The following is a 25,323-nucleotide window of genomic DNA, read 5'->3' on the forward strand; positions in this document are numbered from 1 at the left end:
CTTTTTGGAGAAGTTCACGGACTAGTCTTCCCTGGCTGATTGGGAACCATGATGTCAAATCTCTGCCTCTTGAGTGTGAGCCACTGGTGCTAAGCCAGGCCTGATAATTTCTTTGCATACATGGCCTTCGGGTCTTGGGGACACAGGTGTGTGGGGACAGTGTGCTCTTCCCCAGCCTGTGGCAGGTGAGGCCTAGGGATGGGCTAGCAGACTCAGTTGTGAGGCCCTGAAGCCCAGGGAGGACGTATCTCTGCTGGGGATTTCAGTGGGACTTCATTGTCTTTGTATTATCCTGACTATTTACCTAAGATCTTCATGGCTGTAACTTGGTAACTGGCAAATATAATCCCTTTCTTTTAAGGTATTTAGCCAAACCACAGGAAGTAAGCAGAATGCTTACAAAAAAGAATGTTGTTTTTTTTGTATATTTGGAATGGTTTACGAATTCAGGCTCTACGCCACAGAGGTCGGGGCCAGCCAGCACCGGTCCTGTTGTGGCTAGGGCAGTGAGCAGTGCTGTGATAGGAGCCCAGACTGCCCACCCTGTTCCCCAGACTGTGTGACTGCCCGCCCTGCCCGCCTTCCAGAGCCTCAGCCAGCCCCTAGTCCAGAAAGCATGTCCCAGGCACAAGGCTCTGCTTAGTTCATTTTCTTTCATTTTAAAAAATCTGCACAGGCTGAGATCTGAGGATCATGGTTCAAAGGCAGCCTGGCACCAAAGTCCTTGAGATTATATCTCCAATTCACCACCAGGAAACCGGAAGTGGCGCTGAGGCTCAAGGGGGTAGAGCCATAGCCTTGAGCTGAATTGCTCAGGGACAGTGCCCAGACCAGAGTTCAAGCCCCACGACTGACAAAACACAAAAACAAAACCCTGCACAGATCCAGACATATTACCTTGCAAGAAGATATGAGATTGGTCTACTTACTAAGTCTAAATACGGGAATCTCAAGCATTCCATTCTACGCATCCTCTACATGTCACACGGTGGAAGAGATTCACCCACGTCGTCCTCAGTGGCAGCCTGAACTTCTCCAGGTTCCCATGTACCTTGTGAACCCCAGACCTGCAGTCACCCCAGCCACACCCATACCAGAGCTGCTTATATGGAAAAGAGCAAGGCACAAGGATATGTCAGGTCCTCGTGCCTAGATCTTTCAAGGGGCACAGGAAACTCTTGACAAACAAGTCACTGTCCACCACTGTGTGTGCCTGGCCGACAAGCTCACCCCTGGGAGAACTAGTCAGGGCCCCCACTAACAAGTATTCCTTGTGTTTCTTCAGTGAGAACGATGCCTCCTCTGAAAATGAGCAGCTGCTGAGCCGCAGCGTGGACAGCGATGAGGAGCCGGCCCCTGATAAACAAGGGTCCCCAGAGCTGTGTCTGCTGTCACTTGTTCACCTGGCCAGGGAGAAGTCAGCCACCAGCAACAAATCAGCTGGGGTGAGGCCCTTGTGCCCATGGCACTGTATCAAGACCCACAGAGTACCCCTGCAGTGACTCCCTGCCCCACACAAGACCCCTGTGTTGAATGAGCTGCTGTAAGACAGGACACTTCTCCCAGGAACCGCTGCTAGGAGACTGGACACAGTGACAGATGAAAAGGGAAAAAAAAGACTCATATTGCATACTTTATAGAAGAGTTGGGAAGCTCATAAGCAAAAAGGAAGAAGTTAGAATTCCTTGAAATGCGATAGAATAATGAAACAAGAAACCCTTGGAAACATACTGGTAGATATCCAATCAACTTTCTAAGTATAAACATAGACGTGACCTGTAGGTTCCAAATCCAGGGATTCAACCAGCCATGAAGAGAAAATAATCACCAAAAAAATTGAATTTATACTGAATACACACTTTTCTTCTTGTCATTATTTTCTGACCGAGTAAAGTGTTATAACAAGAGAGCATTTACATTGTATTAGATATTAGAAGTAATCTGGAGATGAGTTGAAGTACAATGGAGAGAGCAGGTGCAGCCTTTATGGAGCTCCTGAACCATTTTATACAAAGAACTGAAGCAGCTGCAGATTTTGATACACTCATGCTTCTGAGACCAGTCCCCAAATCACGGAATACTTTTATATATGCACACCACACACACGCACACACACATTTCTGTATGTATCATTTATATAGAAATAAGCTCGCATGCACAAATTGTCCAGAGCAGGCCACCCTGCAGTGTCTGTGACCCCTGATGTGAACACAGGCTCTGGGGTGTGTTCACTCTCCCATGGGACTTTTCACCCAAGGCCTCTCAGCATCAGTCTTTGTAGAAAGCTGTCTGGCCCTAGGAGGAGAGAAACCCCTGGATGTGCTAACTGACTTGCCAGTCAACTGAGATCTCTACCACCTTCCTGCCAGATGTGGTCTCAGTGTGCAGCTGAGTCCCAGGAGCAGCTCTAGTGTGCATCAAGGATGATTGCATGAAGGAACCACTTTCCCCTGGGGCCTCGGGCTGCTTTTCCCGAGGCCCTCCAGAAGCATCCTGGAGCTATCAGGGAAAAGCATGTAGCTGACAGTCCTGCATGAAACCATCTGAATACCTACTGCCATTCTCCCGTCCTGAAGATTAACCTTCCTTTGACACTTGCTGTTTTCTAGATCCAGAGCCGAAGGAAGAAGATACTGGATGTGTATGCCAATGTGTGTGGTGTTGTTGAAGGTGAGCATGGCAGAGCCTCTGAGGGTCCACTTCCTGGCAGCTCCCTCGGGCTTGCTGGATGTCAGCCCTGGAAGGACAGTCCTGTGTGGGGCCTGGAGGGAACCAGCCCACAACACCTGTCCCTCAGAGCTGCAGCCTGAGGGGCCGGGAGTTTGGCCTAGTGGCAGAGTGCTCGCCTAGCATGCACGAAGACCCGGGTTCGATTCCTTGGTACCACATACTTGGAAAAAGCCAGAAGTGGTGCTGAGGCTCAAGTGGTAGAGCTCTAGCCTTGAGAAAAATCCAAGGACAGTGCTCAGGCCCTGAGTTCAAGCCCAGGACTGGCAAAAAAAAAAAAAAAGAACTGCAGCCTGACTCTACTTCCACTCTGGAAGTAAAGGGAATTTGACTGCAATAGCTAACTGAGGCACCTCTCATGGTGTTCTAGCTGCCCTTTCCCTTGCAGGACAGGAGATGACAGGGTCAAGTGAGGTCAGGAACCACATAATATCAGCGCCGGTATCCCTGGAATGGGTAATGTCTGATGGCAAATACCTGACATCAATCCAGTATAATCAATGCCAATCAATAATGGAAATGTGTCCTGACAAAATTGCAGTTAGGCAACTTTTGTGGGTTTTTTTTTCTTTTTCTTGTAGTACTAGGTTTTGAACTCAGGGCTTTGTACTTGATAAGCAGGTGCTCTAGCACTTGAGCCATGCCTCCATTCAAGTTAAGTGATTTGTTTGTATGTGAACATTTTAGTGCAGTTGCACAAGCCAGGATGGCTATACTGTCCCCTGGCAAGGTTATCTTAGGAGACCACTGTTGTATTTTCACCCTGTCATAGACGAAAGGCCATCGTAGAGCACATGGCTCTGTCGAGCAGTCCCTCCTTCCAGTCCTGAGCCTCACAGCTTATACCAACTAGTCTTAACCAGATATCCTACCTCCTTGAAAAGTTGCCACCTGAGCAGCAAAGTCAGATTCCCTCACAGAAAACCAAGATGTATCTGGTAGAGGCAGGTAAGAAGCGACAGGATTAGGAAGATAAACCTTTCCTTCTGAAATCCTAATCCACAGATATCCCAATTGCTACAAAAGCCAGTCCCTAAATTACCTTCTATTCACCTTGAAGCTAAACTCCTCATTGCTGAGGTAAGGATTTTCCTGCTTCTGCTTCCTGGCATTCCTCCACACATTCCCCAGTCTGGCCACGCTGGAGGGATGAATCCAGGTACACATTCCACCACCCCTGGCCCACGTGGGCTGGGTGCAGTCCACCAAGCCTGAGCAGGCTGGTTGAGTGCTCTGTTGGCCAGAACAAAACCGCTGAGCATGAGTTTCAGGGCCAAAAAAAATGTCTTCTTGATTGCCAGCTGAAGTTTGGCGCCACTCCATAAATACCTGCCTGGTCAGCCTGCCTGATCAAGCCTGGCATGGTAGGGGCTATTGTCTGCCCAGTGAAGGTTGGTCCGAGGCTTGCATTCCAGCACTCCAAAAGCTCTTCTGTGTTCCCGAGAATGCCTTGGCTTCTAGAGTCCATACCTTTAGGGCAGCGATATTAAAATTAGTTTTAGGAACTCTGAGGACAGAGAATCCTGGAAGGGTGAAAGCATGAAGTCCTGTGCCTTGACCCACCCCTGGCAAGGGCATCTGAATACACCAACGCGATCCCAGCACAGCCTTGGCTAAGGGTCTCAGAATCAGCTAGTAAGATCTTCCCTAGAGATCCCAAAACTACCTGTCTACCCAACCCAATCCATCCCCCTGAAGGACCTAACGTTATTGAAGAGAGCGAGCCCTAGACATCCACATACATTGACATCTCTTAATCCTTTGGAGTTTTTTAAGGTTGTTTTTTTTTTTTGTATTGTGAGATCATTCTTTTTTGTATGCGTGTGCCAATGCAAGGGTTTGAACTCAGGCCCTTAGGCTCTTGCTCAGCTTTCTTGCTCACAGCTGGTGCTCTACCATTTGAGCTATGCCTCCAATCTGCCATTGTGCTGGTTAATTGGAGATAGGAGTCTGTCCAGGTTGGCTTTGAACCAAGATTCCCCATATTTCAGCCTCCTGTGTAAGTAGCTAGCATAACAGACGTAAACCACTGAAACCTGGCTACGTTTGGATCAGTTTTACCATACAATGATAAAAAGTAACACAATGGGACCTTGTGTGGTCATTATCCAGGCCCTTAGGAGAATGTCATGTAAAACCATACATAAAAGTCACAACCAGGGAACTGGGAGTGTGGCCTAGTGATAGAGTGCTTGCCTAGCATTCACTAAGCCCTTGGTTCCATTCCTTGGTACCACATACATAGAAAAAAGCCAGAAGTGGTTCTGTGGCTCAAATGGTAGAGCATTAGCCTTGTGAAAACTCAAGGGTAGTGCCCAGGCCCTGAGTTCAAGCCCCAGGACTGGCAAAAAGAAAAAAGAAAAGGTGGAGACCTTTCTATGACTACAGGGGACCTTCCTACTACCCCCTTATAGCTACATTATTTTGCTCACTTAGACCCTGGCAGCCACAAATCTGCTCCCCAAATTTTCAAGAATGTTATAAAAGTGAAACCAGAGCTGAGTGCTGGTGGCTTCCACCTGTAACCAGCTACTCAGGAAACGAGATCTGAGGATCGCAATTCAAAGCCAACCCGGGCAGAAAAGTCATTGAGATTCTTACCTCCAATTATCCAGCAAACAGCTGGAAGTGGAGGTAGGTATGCCTGAAGTGGTAGAGCACCAGCCTTGCGTGAGAACACCAAGTGAGAACTTGAGGCTCTGAGTTCAAGCCCCAGTACCAGCATTAAAGATAGGAAGAAGGAAAGAGAGAGGGGGGAGGGGAAAGAGGGAGGAAGAGAGGAAGGAAGGGAGGGAGAGAGAGGGAAAGAGGGAAGGAGGAGAGGAAGGAAAAAATGTAATCATACAGCATGTAGCCTCGTGGCTTTGGTTTTCCTCGTAAATCATAATCACTGGAGATTCTCCAGGTTGTTGCGTGTGTCAGGAGTTCATTCCTTTCTGTTTCTGAGCAGTGTTCCCTGGTAGGAACAGGCCAGGGTTGTTAACCCTTCCTTTATTGATGGACAACTGGGTTGTTTCCAGCTAGGGTCCATGTGAACAAAAGTGCTATAAACATTTCAGAACATGTTTCTATGTGAACACAGATCATTGTTTCTCTGGGGAAAATGCTCAGTGCAATTGTGGGATTGCATGAAAGGGGTGTGTGTGTGTGTGTGTGTGTGTGTGTGTGTGTGTGTGTGTGTAATAGCCAAATTGTTCCAAAGTAGCCACACCATATTATATTCCCACTAGTAATGTATGAATAGTTCAGTTTCTCCATATCCTCACCTGCATTTGATGTGACTACTAATTTTTCTTTTTGCTTTTTCCTTCTCTCCTCCTCTTTCCTCTTTCTTCCTTCCTTCCTTTTCCTTCCTTCCTTCCTCTTCCTTCCTTCCTTTCTTTCTTTCTTTCTTTCTTCCTTTCTTTCTTCCTTTCTTTCTTCCTTTCTTTCTTCCTTTCTTCCTTTCTTCCTTTCTTTCTTTCTTTCTTTCTTTCTTTCTTTCTTTCTTTCTTTCTTTCTTTCTTTCTTTCTGTACCTTACAGGGGATTAAACTCAGCCTTGAACTCTCCCTGGGTTTCTTTCTTTCTTTCTTTCCTTCTTCTTTTTCTTTTTCTACTTCTTCTTCTTCATTTATTTATTTATTTATTTATTTATTTATTTATTTATTTATTTTTGCCAGTCCTTGAGCTTGAGCTCAGGGCCTGAGCACTTTCCTTGGACTTTCTCAAGGCCAGAGCTCTACCACTTGAGCCTCAGCACCACTTCTGGCTTTTTTCTATGTATGTGGTACTGAGGAATCAAACTCAGGTATTCGTGCATGCTAGGCAAGCACTCTACCACTAGGCCAATCTCTCAGCCCCCGGGGCTTTTTTCTATTATAAGTAGTACACCACCCCTATAATCACAGCTATTCAGGAGGCTAAAATCTGAGGATTGTGTCTCAAAGCCAACTCTGAGCAAACAAATTCAAGAGACTCTTGTTTCCAATTAACCAGCGAAGTGTTGGAAAGAAAGTTAAGTGGTAAAGCATCCGCTGTAATTGGGAAAGCAAAGCCAGAGCAGGAGGAGTCCCTGAGTTCCCCAAACATATATATATATATATATATATATATATATACACACACACGTATATGTATATACACATATGTTTATAGTTTTATATTTATTATCTTGGCCTAGTTCAGGTAGAAAGTTGGTAACTATTTCTTCTTTTTTCATTTTCTGGAACAGCATAGAACTTGTGTTCTCATGTAAACGTTTTTGAATTTAGTTTTTACGCATTGAACTCCCAATGGCTGCCATTTGTGATGTGGGACTGTAAATGTCGTCCCCTAGGTCTCAGCCCCACAGAGCTGCCCTTCGACTGCCTGGAGAAGACGAGCCGCATGCTCAGCTCCACATACAACTCAGAGAAGGCTATTGTGAAAACCTGGCGCCACTTGGCCGAGAGCTTCGGGCTGAAGAGGGATGAGATCGGGGGCATGACGGATGGCATGCAGCTCTTTGACCGCATCAGCACGGCGGGCTACAGCATCCCTGAGCTGCTCACAAAGCTGGTGCAGATCGAGCGGCTGGATGCGGTGGAGTCACTGTGTGCAGACATCCTGGAGTGGGCCGGGGCTGTGCCCCCCGTGTCCCCACCCCCAGCTGCATCGTGAGGGGGGGCCTCGGACTGCCCTCCCTGAGAAGAGCTGGAGAAGAGCCAGGCCTGTACGACTGGGCTGTGCTGCCATCAGACTTTCAGAACTCAAGGGTTTTGCTTTCTGATGGGTCACACGTGCCTCAGGCTGCTCCAAGGAGCAGACACTGATGGAAAGCTGGGATCTTACCCACTCCCTGCCGGGAAGAATGAATGTTGATTCACTACTCTAGCCAGCCTAGCAGGCCACCATGAATTCATTCAAGACACCTGATGCATGCATGCGATCTCGTGGATGGCCTCAGGGAGGAAGTGGTCCTAATAGTAGAAGACAGAGGTGTGGGGTAGACTATTCCATCAGGAGCTGAAAGGAAGGGCCAAGAAAACGTAATCAAAGTTCCCACGGGTGACGGAGCTGGAGATCCTTGGGAAGGAACTCTCTCGAACGTTCTGAGGCAGTGAGTACAGGTCGCAGCTCCCTCCTCTGGGTGCCATCACCTCCCATGGTCGTCTTGTGCTCACTGGAGCTGCTCTTGAGGTCATTCCCAGTCAATGGTGGATGCTTGCCATCTGTGTTCTGCTCTGAAACCAACATGTAAGGTGTCTGTCCATCCGGGCACACATGCCAATTCTATTGACATGCTGTGTGTCTCCCTGATCTGAGGTCTGGGTTACATGCTCTCCCACACTTGTCCAAGGCAGAGCTCACCTCCAGGAGCAGCTAAGCTCAAGGACCCAGCAGGTTAAATTAGTGTGTTAAACTGTTTTTATTTTAAGCAGATGTGTGTGGTCAGCTCCACTTAGGGAGGGAAATGAAGATGACCCACACGTTCAGCCCTATTGGCTGTCTAGGTTTCAAGAATGACTGACATGTGTGCGTGAGGCTCAGGGGTTGGGAGTCTCCCATGCCGGCTTCAGAGCCAATCAGGAATTGTGGAGCCTTGGGGCCAGGGCAGGGCAAAGCCCTCTGTCCTGGGCCCTGACTGGTCACCACTGGGCTACTTTCTTTTCCTTTGTTAGCCCAAGTTTCACTTCTAGAAATCAGAGGTTTATCTTGTGTCTGTAATCAGGGAAGTAAGGCTGAAATCTTACTGAGCAAGAAGAAAGCGGAGCCGCAGCGAAGGCTGGGCCTTGGAAGTTTCCATGAATGAACTCAGTGCAGGCTGTCACACAAAATGTGAAAACACGTCAGAAAAAATCAGAGCTGGCCATTGTGTGCTATACTATTTATCAACTGAGCAAGCCGGCATGCCTCTCATCATTCTTGTAACTACCAAGAGCCAGGGAGCAGGGAACCAGGGAGGCAGTGAACGCCCGGAGGCATGAATGCCGAGCTGTGTGCTGCACTACCTCTGCACAGGCTGGCCTGGGATGGTTCCTGAAGTACCACAGAGCCTCTGACTTAGAAAGTGCTGTCTTTAGTTTGCTGTTTTGTGTATTTGTTTTTGTTTTGTTTCTCCATATCAGTCAGTGGGGCTTGAACTCAGGGCCTAAATGCTGTCCTTTAGCTTTGTTTGCTCAAGGCTAGTGCTCCATCACTTGAGCCATACTTCCACTTCTGGCATTAATTGGAGATGAGTCTTTCAGACTTTCCTGCCCCCGTTAGCTTCAAACTACAATCTAGGATTACAAGTGTTGAGCTACTGGTGCAAAGTAAAAATGATAATTTTAAAATATAAGCCACATGACTGAATGCTTTGGGGAGGAGAAGTAGTTCCAGGTTGAAAGCCAACAAGCCAGTTCCCACCACTGAATGTAACGTGTACTGTGAGAGGACCATACGTAGGCCTGAATGTTTAATGCCATCATTCATTGTGTCTATTTGCTGCTGTTTTTCCAGAACCTATCTGGTACCTCTTACAAACTAAATACCCTGAGTTGGGGCTTAATTATCTTCTCAGTTTCTCTCAGAATGCCCTTTTCTCCTGGTAGAAATGATGACTGTCTCCCCTCTGTGTGTGTGTGTGTGTGTGTGTGTGTGTGTGTGCGCGCGCGCGCGCACGCGTGCGTGCACTGGTTCTGGGGCTTGAACACAGGGCCTCAAACTCTTGTCTTTTTGCTCGAGGTTGGTGCTCTACCACTTGAGTCACACTTCCACTTCCAGATTTCTCCCTGGCTGTTTGAAGATAAGTGCCTCATAAACTTTTCCAGGCTGACTTTGAATTGCAGTCCTCCTATTTCAGCCTTCTGAGTAACTGGCATTACAGGCCTGAGCCTCAGTGAAGATTTGCTCTTACTTAGATTGGAAAGGCCACATGTGATGAATGAACAGGTCCAGGAAAACAGTTTGCACCTCTTTCTGGGAAGGACAGCTGTGCTCAGCCGATAAGGAATTGACTTTATTCTACCCGATTAGATCTCAGAGCCAGAAGGAAGCCCACATCAGAGTCTGTTCCATTCACTTCCTGACTTTCTGTGAGAACTAATCCTTGTACAGTTACACCTTCCCTTAGCATTTACTTATGTGGAAATGAGCTTTTGCCTGTGTTAATGGAACTTGAAATCAATGGGGCCATCATGATTTTCCTTGACCAAAGCCGGGACACTGTGCCTGCATTTTGTTTGGAGACAGTCTTTATTTTGTAATGCTTAATTCAGTAAGACCCCTTTGTCACCCCCGCCAGGCTGTGTGTGGCCCTTAGCCAGTGAAGTCTTAATTGTGGGTATTTTTTATCTAACACTGTATATATAACTTATTATATTTTATATCCTCAGCAGACATGCTAATAATAATAAAAAAGAGATCTACAGACTGGTGTCTTGCCGACTCTTTGTGTTTGGAGGTGGTGTTGGGTAGAGAAGCTGCTGATTGCTGTACTGGGTATGATAAGGCTGAAAAGTTGCAGTCACTCAGAAAGGAAATGCCTGAGAAATTGTAACCTGAGCCATTTATTCCGCAAAAGCAAGCACACCCCCGGTTTTTCTGTGTGAATGGTTCTAGGGAGACCATCACTGAGGGCAAACCACGCATGCTCAGGATACAGAACTTAGTCCTGTATTGTGTGGGTACTTGATTCATTATTCTCCTAAATGGCCCAACTTGTGCTACCTTTCAACAAATCTAAAACTTTTCCACTTTTTAACTTCAATTAAGCACATTCACTTTTTGCTTTGTTTTTATGGCACCATTTAGCATTTCAGAAGGCAGATTTTCACAAAATTAAGGGCAGGAAAACACTCGGCAGATCATAGGACAATTGCTGACTATACCAGAAGACTAAGAATATCTGCATTAATCAGTGCCGAAATTAAAAATTTTTGGTCTTTGAAATTCGTGGGCCGTGTGCTGGGAATTTGAATTAAGGCCTTCACATTTGGGAGGCTCAAACAATCCCATGATTCATGCCTCTGGCCTTGGTTTTCACTGGTCATTTTTAAGATATGGTCTCATTTCTTGCTTGACCTACCTATTTTAGGTCCCAATTTGTGGCCAGGGTTCAGAGATACACATGCAGCCCAGGGTCAGGAGCCCCTGAAGTAGACAGCAGTAGAGAAGAGGTGCCTTAGAGGGCAAGGTGACCTTGGTACTAGGCCCATGTCACATGCCTGCAGATGGTAATCACTGAAGCATGAGTTATGCAGGAACTGGTGTTTCTTTTGAGAGGAAGAGTTTATTCACAAGGCAACCTAGAGGAGGACTTCACATCAAACCTGTCCTCCCCCAGCATGGGGACTGGGTTTATCTATGAACCGTGGTGCTGGAGTAATGCTTCATAGTCTATGTCAAGACAACATGCCCCTTGACACGTCATTTGTCCACACACAAATTCACCCTCAGTAGCCCCGTACTGCTGGCCCGGAGCAAGGAGTGACTGGAGGGATGCTCTTCTCTCCAGACTCCCTTGCCAGCACAGCCCTGGGAGGTTTGTATTGGCAATACTCTGCAGAGACTCTTGCAAAAGAACTTCATCACTACGCTCATTTTGCACACAGGGAAATTCCAGCAGTCAGGACAGCAGGCAGGCACCCCGCCCAGTGGTGGCATGCCTGTCCTTGGAGAGAGAACACAAGTGGCCCTTCTCAGTTTGAAGATGCAAAAATGGCAGCTTCCAGCAAGTTCTTTCCAGTAGGACAAACACTAGCTAGCTGACAGGGGACTTGTCTGGACAGCCACAGCCACAGCATGCTTGCGTTGCTCCTCTGCCAAGACAGTCGCTTTGTATGGCTGGCCTTGACCTTATGGGCTTATCTCAGGGGCCCTAGTTGAAGCAGGCCATCACAATCACAGAGAAACAAAAATGCAAAGAAAAACCCACTCTCGTCTCCACTAGGATGTACTTTCTTGCTTTGCTTTCACACAACTGTTCAGAGTGGAACCAGGCTGTGCCTCATGTCACCAAGGTCCTTCACTCTCCCCAAGGCAGGTCCTCATTCCAGTTGGGGTAGGCTGCCCGTTGTGAGGGCATTGCTACTTGCACCTTTTAGTGTTAAGAGCAAAGGTGATGTACAGTTACATTCACAGAAGTCAGGTAGTGAGTACACGTCTTCTTTTTTTTTTTTGCCAGTCCTGGGCTCGAGTTCAGGGCCTGAGCCCTGTCCTTGGACTTTCTCAAGGCTAGAGCTCTACCACTGGAGCCTCAGCACCACTTCTGGCTTTTTTCTATGTATGTGGTACTGAGAAATCGAACCCAGGTCTTCATGCTTGCTAGGCAAGCACTTTAACCACTAGGCCAAACTCCCGGCCCAGTGAGTACACTTCTTTTTGAACAGTGTCTCCCTGCTCTCCTTTTCTCCCTGTTTTTCCCTCCCGACCAGCCCGCGGGGGCTTCCCCCCCCCACAACAAGTTGCTCAGATCCTTTCCAACATTTGTTTATCCTTTGTCCCACCATATCCCTGCCCTCTCCAAACAGATAAAACTTACATGCAAAACAAAAGGTACAGGGGGAAAAAAAAGTGAGGGGGTGGAAAAAACTAACAAAAAACCACTTGCTTCCATCTCTGGGACTTCATTTTGATATGCATCATTTTACACGATCACATGTACATAGCGATTAAGCCTTTGTGATCCTCTCCCAAGAATATCTTCCTTTGGTCTCACTGTGTGAATGTCTACCGTCTTGTATAGTTTATCATATCCAAATACATTCTTTTTTTTTTACCATCCAGTGTGTTCACTTGTCGATTTATAGGCACGTTCTACGTGAGCTACCCTGCATTCGGACAATTCATTTAAATTTCCCAAGTGTCCATTATCTTCCTTGACACTCACAATCAGGCCTATCAGGTATTGCCGAGCACTAGGAACTGACATTTTCACTGTCTGGAGGGACACTGGCCAACCAGGAAGCAGATAACGTACTCAAGTTGGAAATCATGGGGCCAATTTATAAGAGAGACATGAGCTCCACAGAAGCCACAAGGGACAAGGATATAAGCTGCTAGGTCCTGCTATGGCTTGTGTGCTGGAAACTTAACGCCTAAAGTTGGATGTCAACAGTCTTTGGAGGCACAGTCTTGAGGAAGCAGTAAGAAAGGTGAGGCCACAGGGGTGGGTGGCCCTCCTTTTAGTGACTTCCTGAGAAGAGAAGTCTTAGCATACTTGCCAAGTCTCCCCCTATCAGCCTTCATCTGCAAGGAGACACTGCCCGGATGCTGAGCAAATGCTAGCACCACTCAACTTCCCAGCCCCCGGCACGAGTCAAATAAGCTCCCTTTCTTTATCAAGTGTCCTGTCTCCAAAGTATTATAATGGCAACAGAGAACAGAAAATTGTTGACTGTCTTTCAGTTAAATGCTGGACGTTTCAGTCTTTCACTTAGATTCCGGAAGTATCTTAGGTTTGATTCGTTTGATAAATATTACAGTAAAATATTGATTCCTAGGGGCTAGGAGTATGACCTAGTGGTATAGTGCTTGCCTACCATGCATGAAGCCCTGGATTCAATTCCTCAGTACCACATACACAGAAAAAGCCAGAAGTGGTGCTGTGGCTCAAGTGTTGGAGCACTTGAAAAAGCTTAAGGATAGTGCCCAGGACCTGAGTTCAAGATCCATGACTGGCAAAAAAAAAAAGATAGATAGGTAGATTGATAGATTGATGGATCGATAGATATAGATTCCTAGTTCACCATGGCTAAAATGATAACTTCATTTTCTACAGTTATTTTGTAGCATATTATCGTACTAAAGTTGATAATAACCCAACAATTTTCTAGGTAATTGAATCAACAATCATTTGCTCCTTCCCAACACATTATGGCTCCTTAAATATATTATACCATACAAAAATAGTGACCCCTCATTTTATTCCTAACCTTACTAGGCCTATCTCTAGTGTTTCACGGTAAACTCATTATTGTCCTGGTTCCTTAAACACAGTGGAATACCATTATCAGGAATACATTTATCTCCAGGCACTGAATGAGAACATAGCTTTACTCCTTTGCTCCATCAATACAGTACAATGCATTTTCCCAGCAGAAACTCTTGTATCAGCAGGCTGCATGTTATCCCTTCGACTTGATTTAAGGCTCTCCTTATATGCAGTCCACCTTGATTTGTTCATAATCTCTTTAATACTTAGGGATGACTTTTACTCTTCCTTACTTTCTCTGACAATCTTTTGCTATTGGATTACTGCTCTGTAAAATATGACTTTACGTATTTCCTACCTTTCAGGATAGTTTGTATAACTTTAAATATTTTCATATTAAAATTTTAATTTACCTGCAAAGTACTTGCTGCCACTGTTTAAAAGAATTGATCATTTTATTAAAAGCTTTGATATTTTCTATTAAAAATTCCTTAAGACAATCTTGGTAATGCTTCTATAAAACTTTTATATAGATTTCAAATTTATCACAAGGGGCAATAAAAATTTATTAAAAAGAAATTTCTATTGTATATTCTGTTCATATTTGTCTTCCTGTTACTCTATCGATATAGTTTTTTTCTTATAACTTGGACATTATGTCCCCTGACTCTAACAGCATTCCTCTACAGCTTGTTTAAAAGTCTCCTTTAAGCCAGGTTCCAGTGATTCACATCTACCTACCTACTCAGTGATTCCTACCTACCTAGGCTAAGATTTGAGGATCAGAGTTCAACTCCAGCCCAGACATATATCCATATATATATATATATATATGTATATAATTTCCAATTAACCACCAAAAAGCTGGAAATGAAAGTGTGCTTCAAGAGCCAGAGGGACAGGACCAGGAGTTTGGCCTATTGGTAGAGTGCTTACCTAGTATGCACTAGCATACACATTTACACACTGACCCAGGTTCGATTCCTCAGTACCACAAACATAGAAAAAGCTGGAAGTGGTGCTGAGACTCAAGAGCACTAGCCTTGAGAAAGCCCAAGCTCAGTGCTCAGGCCCCGAGATCAAGCCCCAGGACTGGTCAAAAAAAAAAAAGGAGGTAGAGAGCCAGCTTTTAGGAAAAAAAAAATACATATCCTTTGCACTACATTATTCTGTCAAAGTTAGTACTAATGTGTCTGTGTGTGTGTGTGTGTTGAGAATCAAATCAAACATAGGGCCTCATATTCTCAGCCCACACAATTAGCAAATGCTCTATTCCTCCTGTCCTTCTCACCTCCTTTTTTGGGGGGGAGGGGGGAGCCCTGGGTCTTGAACTCAGGGCCTGGGTGCTATTGCTTAACTTTTCCACTCAAAGATGACATGCTATCACTTGAGCTACAGCTCCACTTCCAGCTATTTAATGGTTAGAGATGAGTCTTACAGACTTTCCTGCTCAGGTTGGCTTGAAACCTTATCTTCAAATCTTAGCCTTCTGAGATTCTGAGCTAGGATTCCCAGCATTCTGATGAGAATAGAGAGCACAAATGTATGACAATTCCTCTTCCACCAATTCTCGGTTTTGGTTAATCAAGTTAATCTTTTTTGTGTGTGCTGGCACTAGAGACTGACCTTAAGGCCTGGGTGCTGTACTTGAGCTTTTGCACGTCATTCTTTTTTCACTTCATTCACTTCACTTCGTTCTACCCCTTGAACCAGGCTCCGAGTCTAGTACACAGCGTTAGCCAAATATTTACTAAATTACTGCTTTCTCTTCACTTACCCTTTGTAAAAACACCTCACTCCAATTTATAAACCTATTTAGAACAATCACTTAAGCTTATGTTTAAGTGGTTTTACTGTTCACTAGTCTTTCGGGATAAGTATGATCTACACAAACTGTTTTCCTTAGCATTCCTTACATTAAAATTTAATGTTTCTTTTCTTGAGTATGCACATAGTAGGATTTCTGATCACTTACCTGTCTGAAACTATCTATTTTCTTTACCTATAAAAATTTTAAATTTAGGCCAGGAGTCTGGCCTAGTAAAAGAGAGCTTGCTTATATGCACGAAACCCTGAGTTTGACCTACATAGAAAAAGCTGGAAGTGGCACTATGACTCAAGTGGTAGAGTTCTAGCCTTGAGGAAGCTCAAGAACAGTGCCAAGGCCCTGAGTTCAAGCCCCAGGTCTGGCAAAAAAATTTAAAAATTTTCCTTTTTGTAACTTCCTGTTAAGTTTCTGGAGTTCTATTAGGCTAGCTTGTTTGTCTTATTTTATAGTTTAACCATTTTTGTCTTGCTTTGACCTTATAATTTATTCTTTTGTCAAGATGTACCTAATTACAAAGTGTTTCTTCATTGATTTTTCTGGGGAGCCTTTTAATTTATACATACAGCAGTTCCTTTAAGTGGAAAAACTTAACTCTGTCTTGGAGCACTGCAGTGCTTCATTTACTGTTCTCGTCTTCAGAACACCTTCACTGGGGCGCCTATTGTCGGTTACCCTGATAGTTAAACCAGTTAGAAAAGGGTACTTTCAGACTGGGGGTGTAGGCTCAACAGTACAGTGCTTGTCTACCATGCAGAAGGTACTGCAATTTAAAAAAAGCTCACAATTTTAAAAAAGCATTTAAAAATGCCTATTTTTTCTTTCAAAAGGAGGGATTCTAGTATATAAACAGCCAGGTACAGCTGTACAGCTCACATCTGTAAATCCCAGCCACGTAGATATGGAAAGTAAAAGGACTGTGGTTTGAGACTCACCCCTATAAAAGTTACTAAGACCCCTCCTCTTCTCAACTATAAAGCTGAACACAATGAGACATACACATCTATCATTTCAGCTACACAAGAGGCCTAAACAGGAAAACTGAGGTCTACTTGAACAAAACAAACAAAAACAGCTAAAGCTACATGCTAAAAGTTAATAGGGTTGGGAATGTAGCTAAAGTGATAAAGTGCTTACTTAGCAAATATGACAGGCCTGAGTTCAAATCCCAGGAGAATTCAAAAACAAAAACTCAGAACAACAACATGATTAATTGTTCCCACATAAGCAACCAATTTATTTCAAATTATTACATAATTTTAATAAAGATTTCCTAAAGTACTTTTATAAAAAGTATCCCAAACCTCCATGTCATAAATTCTGAAAATGTCATCTTGTACATAAAACTTCCATAGCTTATAGAGTTTTCATTTACCAAGATGAAAAAATGCCAATAATCTTTCATGATAGATGATTCTGCTCTACTCAGTAGAATCTGTTACTGTGGTGATTTTTTACACGTCTACAAATAAGTAACACCTGTTTTATATACATATATACATCCACCTGCATGGGACAAATTCACCAGTCTACTGGCTTGTATTGCACTTTGTTAAGCCCAAGTTGAAGAGAGTTGAGTTGAGATTGATACAGAGGAAGGCATGCTCTGGGTGAGTGGTCCTCTGCAGTTCTTGTAGCATCAGATGAATTGTAAAAAGCTCAAAGAGCTTCTTGTTACTCCTGAAAAGGAAATAGCATATTACTCAATTATACACATGATATATAGGTTATATATAAAGGTGGAGACATGGCATTTTTTTTTTTTTACAAATACTGGGGGCGATGGTTGAGTAATGAATTAAAATGCTAGAAAACAAAAACAAGTTTTATGATACAGATCTGAGACCAAAAAGTATTAAAAGGGTTTCACAGTCCTGAAAACTATGCCCTATTCACAGTTTAAAAATGAAGAATCTCCTCCCCCAAATCTCCCAGCAGGCAGCCTGAAAGTTAAACACATGGTTATCATAAGTAAACTAGCTTATAAAATGGCACCATTCTGGTTTACCTTTGGGATTAGCTCCAGAATACTTTTTCAACTACTCCTTTCTAACAGCTAGTCAATCATTTCATTTTCCATCAGTAAGAGGCCTATTTTCTAATAACATATGTCTTATTTCCTTGTCTAGACAAGAAATATTTCTTGTCTCCTGGAAGATCATCAAATGATCACTATTCCTCTCTCGCAAGCCAGCACTGTCTTTGGACTTTCTCAAGGCTAGAGCTCTACCACTTGAGCCACAGCACCACTTCTGGCTTTTTTCTATGTAAGTGGTACCGAGGAATCCAACCCAGGTCTTCGTGCATGCTAGACAAACACTCTACCACTATGACCAATCCCTGGCCCCTACCATCTCTTTAAAATAGGATTTATATTTGCTTGCTTAGGCAACAAAACACTTCATGGAAAAAGCATCTGGCTTAAAGGTAAGCTTCCACATGGAGACTACTTTTACTCTTAGCATATTTTCATTATCTTTAAGTACTTGTACAATGGGGTTTCCAGGCAACATGCCAGTTTATAAGTACAATATATCTTGATGGATATCATCCCTTTCATTATTCTATCCTATCCCTCTCAATCCTATTCATACCCTCAATTTTCCTAGCTGGGGACTACTTTTTAAAACTCCATGAATTAAAAAAAAAAAAGAACTAAGTGTTACTGTACTTTCACAGCATCACAGATTAACTACAACAGGCTGCACTGAGACGTTAACAAACCAGAAAGTCATGGTACAGATTCCAAGAAAAGGGAGGGAATAAAATTTATAAGGGTAACTTATAAATTAATTCATGTCACAAGCTGGGTGCTATAGTGGCTCGCACGTGTAATGCTAATTAGTCAGGAGGCTGAGATCTCTGAGGATCACAGTTCAAAGACAGCCTGATCAGGAAAGTCCATGAGACTCCTTATCTCCAATTAACCATCAGAAAACTGTAGGTGACACTGTGGCTCAAAGTGGTAGAGCACTAACCTTGAGCAAAAGGGCTCAGGGCCTAAGTTCATGCCTCACAACCAACCAACCAACCAACCAACCAATCAAACAAACAAAAAAATATGTTACGGCCAGGTACAGAAGCTCATGTCTATAACTCTAGCTACTCAAGAAGCTGAGATGTGAGATGGAAGCCAACCAGGGGAGAAAGGACAAGACTCTTACCACCAACTAACCACCAAAAAGCCAAAAGTTGAATTGTGGCTCAAATAGTAGAATACTAGGTTTGAGCAGAGAAAAACAGCTCAGAGATAGTACACAAGCCCTGAGTTCAAGCCCCAGGATAAGAAAAACACCAAAAAATACCACAACTTGGAAATTAATAATTTATATAGCTGGGTACCTGTGGCTTCTGCCCATAATCCTAGCTCAAGAGTTGAAATCAGAGAAGTTCAATTTGAAGCTAGCCTGGGCAAAGAAGTCTGTGAGATGCTCTTAAATTAACCAGCAAAAAAAAAAAAAAATCAAGTTGGAGGTGAGGCTTAAGTGGAAGTACAATACCATATGTATACAAACAAGCAAAGCATGAAGCTATGAGTTCAATATCTAGTACTAGCACATATATACACACAAAATAATAATTTACAACAGCCAAGCACTATTGTCTCGTTCCTGTAACCCTAGCTATTCAGGAGGCTCAGATCAGAGAATCACAGTTCAAAGCCAACCTGGGCAGCAATTAACTAGCAAAACCTGGATATGAAGGTGTGGTTCAAGTGATGTAGTGCCAGCCTTGAGTAAAAAATCTAAAGGAGAGCACACAGCCCCTGAGTTCAAGTCCCAATACTGGCACATATACAAAGACTAACATGTGCTGGGCCCAGTGCTACATACCTTCAGTTCCAGCATTTGGAAGGTGGAAGCAGAGGATTTCAAGATTGAGGTCAGCCCAGGCTAGCCACATAGTAAGATAATATCTCCATTAAGAGAGGGAGAAAGAAGCCAGGCACTGGTAGCTCATAATGGTAATCCTAGCTTCTCAGAAGGCCTGAGATCTAAAGATCCGGATTCAAAGCCAGTCTTGGCAGGAAAGTCCCGTGAGACTCTTATCTCCAATTAATGACAGAAAAATCAAGAAGTGGTGCTGCAGTTCAAGTGATAAGAGTGCTAGCCTTGAGTAAAAGGAGTTTAGGGATAGTGCCCAGGGCCAAAGTTCAAGCCCCAAGACCAGGAAAACAGAGAAGGAAAAGGAGAATGTGGGAGAGGAGTAAAGGAGGATAAAAAAGAAAGAAGAGAGAGGATAGATAGGACAGGTGAATTTGCAAAGGAAAATACAAGACTATGCTAAATCCAGGGGAGAGAAAATAGCTCAAAAGCTGTCTTTGATTCGTAATTTTAAAACTGGCCATGGGCGGGGAGTTTGGCCTAGTGGTAGAGTGCTTGCCTAGCATGCATGAAGGCCCAGGTTTGATTCCTTGGAACCACATACATAGAAAAAAGCTGGAAGCGGTGCTGTGTGGCTCAAGTGGTAGAGCTCTGGCCTTGAGAAAAGTCCAAGGACAGTGCTCAAAGCCCTGAGTTCAAGCCCCATGACTGGCAAAAATAAAGTAAAATAAATAAAATAAAAAACTAGCCATACCAATATTTAAATCAGGGTAAAGAATAAAATGGAAAAAGAAAGTCCTTGATTCTCACAGTAAAACTCAATCAGCAGCAGTAGAAAATCCACAATAGTTTCCTAAGAAAAACCCCAGTGTAAAATCATCTAAAATTCATTTGCCATCTTCCTCTAACTCATTTGAGTCTGTAATAAGGAATTATAAAATAGTTTCATTACCTTTTTTAAAATTTCACCTATGGCATATAGAGTGCCAATATAGCATGATTAGTTCTGATTTGTTTGCTAAGACTGGCTCTCACTGGCCTGGAGCTAGAACTCAGTGATGGAGCACTTGCCTAATACATGAGAGGTCCTGGGTGCCACCCACAGCACACTGATGCATGTGCACATGAGCATGTACACACACACACACACACACACACACACACATACACACACAAAAACATTAAACTGTTCTTAGATTTATATACTATAGAATTTGTTTTAGCTGAAACAATTAGATGGTCTAAGATGCAGATTATAATCCCTGTCTGTTATTAAATATATGCTCTTTGATAAGTATTAATATTCATGAATCTTGATTTTCTTTCTTTTGCTAGGACTAAGCTTTGGACTCAGGGACTCACAGTTGCTAGTTAAGTGCTCTAACATTTGAGCTTCAACTCCAGCCCTTTCTGCTTTAATTATTTCTTAAACAGGATCTCCCATTTATGTCTTGGTGGACCTAAACTGGAATTCTATTTATGTATTTATGCATAAATACATAAGCCTCCAGGTGTCCACCTCCTAATTAGTCAGGATTACAGGCATATGCCATTGCATGGTTATCTATGCATGGGCATTTTGACTTATTAATAACCAAGGCCTAAATAATGAAATAAAGACTAAAGAAATGATGAAAAAGACATTCTTACTTGATTTTGGACAGCTTCTGTAGAATAATACTGAGCTTTTCCAGGATTTGGAGATCAAGCTTAGGGGTTCTCAGCAACACAGAACAAGTGCGAAAAAATAAAGAGTTGCTACAGGCCTCCAAGAAAGGCTGCAAGGATCCTGCAAAACAAATAACCCATGTTGACTGTGAGGGAATAACTAAAAAGGAAACTTAAAACAAAAACAAAACAATGAGACATATTTATAAGTACTACCTTGAATTTTTTTTTTTTTTTTTTTTTTTGCCAGTCCTGGGCTTGAGCTCAGGGTCTGAGCACTGTCCTTGGACTTTCTCAAGGCTAGAGCTCTACCACTTGAGCCTCAGCACCACTTTCGGCTTTTTTCTATATGTGGTACTGAGGAATCGAACACGGGTCTTCATGCATGCTAGGCAAACACTTTAACCGCTAGGCCAAACTCCCGGCCCCTACCTTGAATCTTTATTCCGTCATATTTAATTTTGAGGCAAAATTATTATTTCAAAAATTAAAACATCACTGGGTGCCAGTGGCCACTCAAGAAGTTGAGATCTCAGGATCACAGTTTGAAGTTAGCTGGGCAGGGAAGTCTGTGAGACTCTTATCTCCAATTACCCACCAAAAAAAATGTCAGACGTGGAGCTGTGGCTCAAGTGGCAGAGTACTAGGCTAGAGCACAAAAGCTAAGGGACAGTACCCATTCCTTGAGTTCAAGCCCAAAGACTAGCACACACAAAATATAAAATCCACTGGTTTTTGTTTAATATTGCAGAGATTATTTTCCCTACTGAGAGACTTCTGTTAACAAACTTCAAATTCCATGCTTGAAAGGAAAAAATAGAATTTCTCAATAAGCTCATAATTATGAATTCATTCAGACAACTGTCAATAAGAAATTTCGGAGTATTAAATTATATTTTTAAAAACACCACAGCTTTTTCTTTGCCTTACTCATTTTACTGTCTTCATTTACTCTACTTACAATGGCTTTTCTGCTAGTTCTCAAAAACACTGCACACCACTGGGTGCAGTGGCTCACACCTGTAATCCTAGCTACTCAGGAGGTTGAGATCTATGAACTGCAGTTCAAAGCCAGCCTGCTGGGAACTACACTAAAGTCCGTAAGACTCATCTCCAATTGACTACCAGAAAATTGGGAGTGGGGCTGTGGCTCAAGGGGTAGGGCATTAGCCTTGGGCTGAAGAGCTCAAGAACAGGACCTAGGCCCAAAATTCAAGTCTCATGACTGACCAAAAAAGAACAACAACAACAACAACAACAAAAAAACCCAAAAAACAACAACAAAGAAAAAACACTGCACATGAGTCAGGCACCGATGGCTCACACCTGTAATCCTAGCTAGTCAGGACACTAAGATCTGAGGATCACAGTTTGAAGTGGGCCTGGGTAGGAAAGTCCATGAGACTCATCCCTGTGGAAATCCCTTCCCATCATGCCACACCGAGTGCAGCGGGTACATGATTCTTCCTCTACTCACAGCCCACAAGCACTGCCTTCTAGTTCCAAAAGACATCTACCAAGTCTAGTGAGATGTCTTTTCCTGCTTTCCTATAATCTTCAAAAAAAAATTGGCATGTAATGGGGCCGGGAGTTTGGCCTAGTGGTTAAAGTGCTTGCCTAGCATGCATGAAGACCCGGGTTCAATTCCTCAGTACCACATATAGAAAAAAGCTGGAAGTGGTGCTGAGGCTCAAGTGGTAGAGCTCTAGCCTTGAGAACGTCCAAGGACAGTGCTCAGGCCCTGAGCTCAAGCCCAGGACTGGCAAAAAAAAAACCAACCCTAAGATACCACCTTTGCCCAACAAGAATGGCCAAGATTTTGAACTCAATGACAGATGCTGGCGAGGCTGTGGAGAAAAAGGAACCCTACTACACTGTTGGTGGGATAAGCTAGTTCAGGCACTCTGGAAAGCAATGTGGAGGTTTCTTAAAGGACTGAAAATAGACCTTCCCTACGATCGCGCCATACCACTTCTGGGCATCTATCCTGAACATCATAACGCAGCTATGTTCATTTCTGCACTATTCACAATAGCCAGGCAATGAAAACAATCCAGATGCCCTACTGCAGAATAATAGATATAAAAACATGTGGTATATACAATGGAATTCTACATAGCCAACAGACAAGATAAAATAATGGCATTTGCAGGGAAGTGGGTAAATCTAGAGCAAATCATGTTGAGTGAGACAAGACCAGTGAGACAAGACCAAAGGAACAAAAGGCGCATGGTATCATTAATATGTGGCTATTAGATCCAAACAGTACAAGAGCCAAGGACTCAATATTTGCATACCCAATGCTATGGACATGGTATGGGAAATATAAACACAACTATATAGACATAAAAATCTATGACTCCATAGACATAATGTTTTATTACATAGATTAATATGTATCTATGACATACAAACCCTCAGCCTAATTTTAATTATGTCCTAAAATCTAAGTGTATATGGAGATTCCCTTCTTGAATACTTGTTTGTTAAATATTTCATTTGAAATATGATGTAAAATCAATGTTAATAAATTAATAAAAAATTGCCATGTAAACATTTTATAAGCAGTGAAATGAGTTTCTCTCACTTTATCTGAGCAAACAGAATATACAACAGAATCTGCTAGAATGTTAGAACACAAGCAAACAGAAAAGGAGGTTCAAATACGTGATGCCTGCAGTGTACCCACAGAACAAATTATTAATGCAAGCTACTAACATCAGTGAAAATCTACACAAAAGGTGAATGTTTGGACTCTCAATGATGTTAGGTACTCAATTGCCAAAAACATTTGAATTACACAGAATAACATGGAGTAACATGTATATACCACAAGACAGAAAAATCACTCCTCTTTAGTCTCTTTACATATAGGAGACAAAAGCTTACTAGATTCTACGGTCATCTGGAGCAGACTGTCAATGACGTTGGATAAAAGCCCCTTACTGGATATTTTCAGGTGACTTAGTATTACTGGAACAGCTCGATACTCCAAAAACAATAATTTCCCTTCATCTGTCTTCAAGTCCAAACAGAGAGAATCAAATGCTTGAGCCAGATAATCAGCTGAAAAACAACAAAAAATCACCTGTTTATCAGCAGGTAGTCAGAAAAAAAAAAGGAAAAAAGCATCATCATAGTAACAAAATCAAAGATATACACAAGTTAAACGATGGAAAGATCAGAGGCTAAATTTAGACGAACATCCTCTTAATTGGTTAGGAATTCAAATGAGAGAGAAGCATTATGTTATTGTAAATTTCATTTAGCATTTTTGAATTTTAACATTATAATAATAAGCTTACTTTCTTATGTCAAGAAAAACTGATGGGGGGAGGGAAATGGGTACCAAGACATGTGAAAGGGTATCAATGTATGTGAATTAATGCACCTTCTATCTGGCAAATATCATGTAATCCTTTTACTAATTACAATAAAAAAATGCAAAAAAAAAAAAGAAAAACTGATGATTCATACTACAATAGGATAGCAGTGTTTATATTCTATATACATGCTTCTAGACATCTGAACATTAATATCTATGCTACCTTTGCTATCTATTTTAAAATATTACTACACAAACTTGCCGAATGAGTTTTAAATAAGGTTTCCTAACTCGTAATAAAGAAAAAACAGCCCATTCCATGACAACACAGGAAGACTGCTCCAGTGTGCTATTTTTATGTACATCTATCATTAAGAATGGCAGCAAGTTGGCCCAGCAAAGTGGCTCGTGCCTGTAATTCTAGCTACTCGGGAGGCTGAGATCTGAGAATCATGGTTAAAAGCCAGCCCCCGAAGTAAAAAATGAGAGACTCTTATCTACAATTAACCAACAAATGGGAAAATTAACCAAAAAATGGGAAGTGGGGCTGTGGCTTCAGGGATAGGGTGACAACCTTGAGCTGGAGCTCAGGTACAACACCAAGGCCTAGAGGTAGAGTGGTAGCCTTGAGCTGAAAGGCTCAGGGACAGCACCCAAGCCAAGTTTAAGCCCCATGACCTACAGGGAAAAAAAAAAAGAAAAAAAGAAAAGAAAGAAAAAGAAAGGCAGCAACTTGTGGGCCAGGTACAGAACTCACGCCTGTAATCCTAGCTACACCAGAGGCTGAGATCTGAGGATCGTGGTTCAAAGCCAGCCCAGGCACAAAAGTCCATGAGACTCTAATCTCTAATTAATCACCAGAAAACCAGAAGTGGTGTTATGGCTCAAGGGTAGGATGGTAGCCTTGATCTGAATTGCTCAAGGGAGGGCGCCCAGGCCCAGAGTTCAAGTCCTACAACCAACAATGGCAGCAAGTTTTACTAAGGCCAGCATTATAATGGTGCCTGCAGAATTTAGGTCACAGAAACTCTCAAGATGATCCATGGATGATTTGCACTAGTTTTTTTTTTTTGGATTAA

The 25,323-nt window shown here is 43.0% G+C and overlaps 2 protein-coding genes across 3 annotated transcripts in view; one reads left to right on the plus strand and one right to left on the minus strand.

Annotated features, from left to right (window-relative positions):
* Nucleotides 1-7,367, plus strand: part of Edar (ectodysplasin A receptor) — a 28,602-nt gene extending 21,235 nt beyond the window's left edge. For both annotated transcript variants that reach the window (XM_090336069.1, XM_090336070.1), the window contains exons 9-11: nt 1,286-1,445; nt 2,610-2,670; nt 7,045-7,367. In XM_090336069.1, coding sequence (XP_090192195.1) covers nt 1,286-1,445; nt 2,610-2,670; nt 7,045-7,367 — 544 coding nt within the window. The remainder of the gene's footprint in view (nt 1-1,285; nt 1,446-2,609; nt 2,671-7,044) is intronic.
* Nucleotides 7,368-16,936: 9,569 nt separating this feature from the next.
* On the minus strand, nt 16,937-23,981 carry LOC150060161 (coiled-coil domain-containing protein 138-like). The gene is made up of 3 exons (XM_090336071.1): nt 23,809-23,981; nt 20,902-21,040; nt 16,937-17,107 (listed from the first exon to the last, which is right to left on the minus strand). The coding sequence occupies exons 1-3, from the start codon at nt 23,822-23,824 to the stop codon at nt 16,957-16,959; spliced, it is 306 nt and encodes a 101-aa protein (XP_090192197.1). The 5' UTR covers nt 23,825-23,981; the 3' UTR covers nt 16,937-16,956.
* Between the last annotated feature and the right edge of the window lie 1,342 nt (nt 23,982-25,323).

This window comes from Megascapheus bottae, chromosome 7, assembly GCF_031878675.1.
Source record: "Megascapheus bottae isolate mThoBot1 chromosome 7, mThoBot2.hap1, whole genome shotgun sequence".
Taxonomy (NCBI): Eukaryota; Metazoa; Chordata; class Mammalia; order Rodentia; family Geomyidae; genus Megascapheus; species Megascapheus bottae.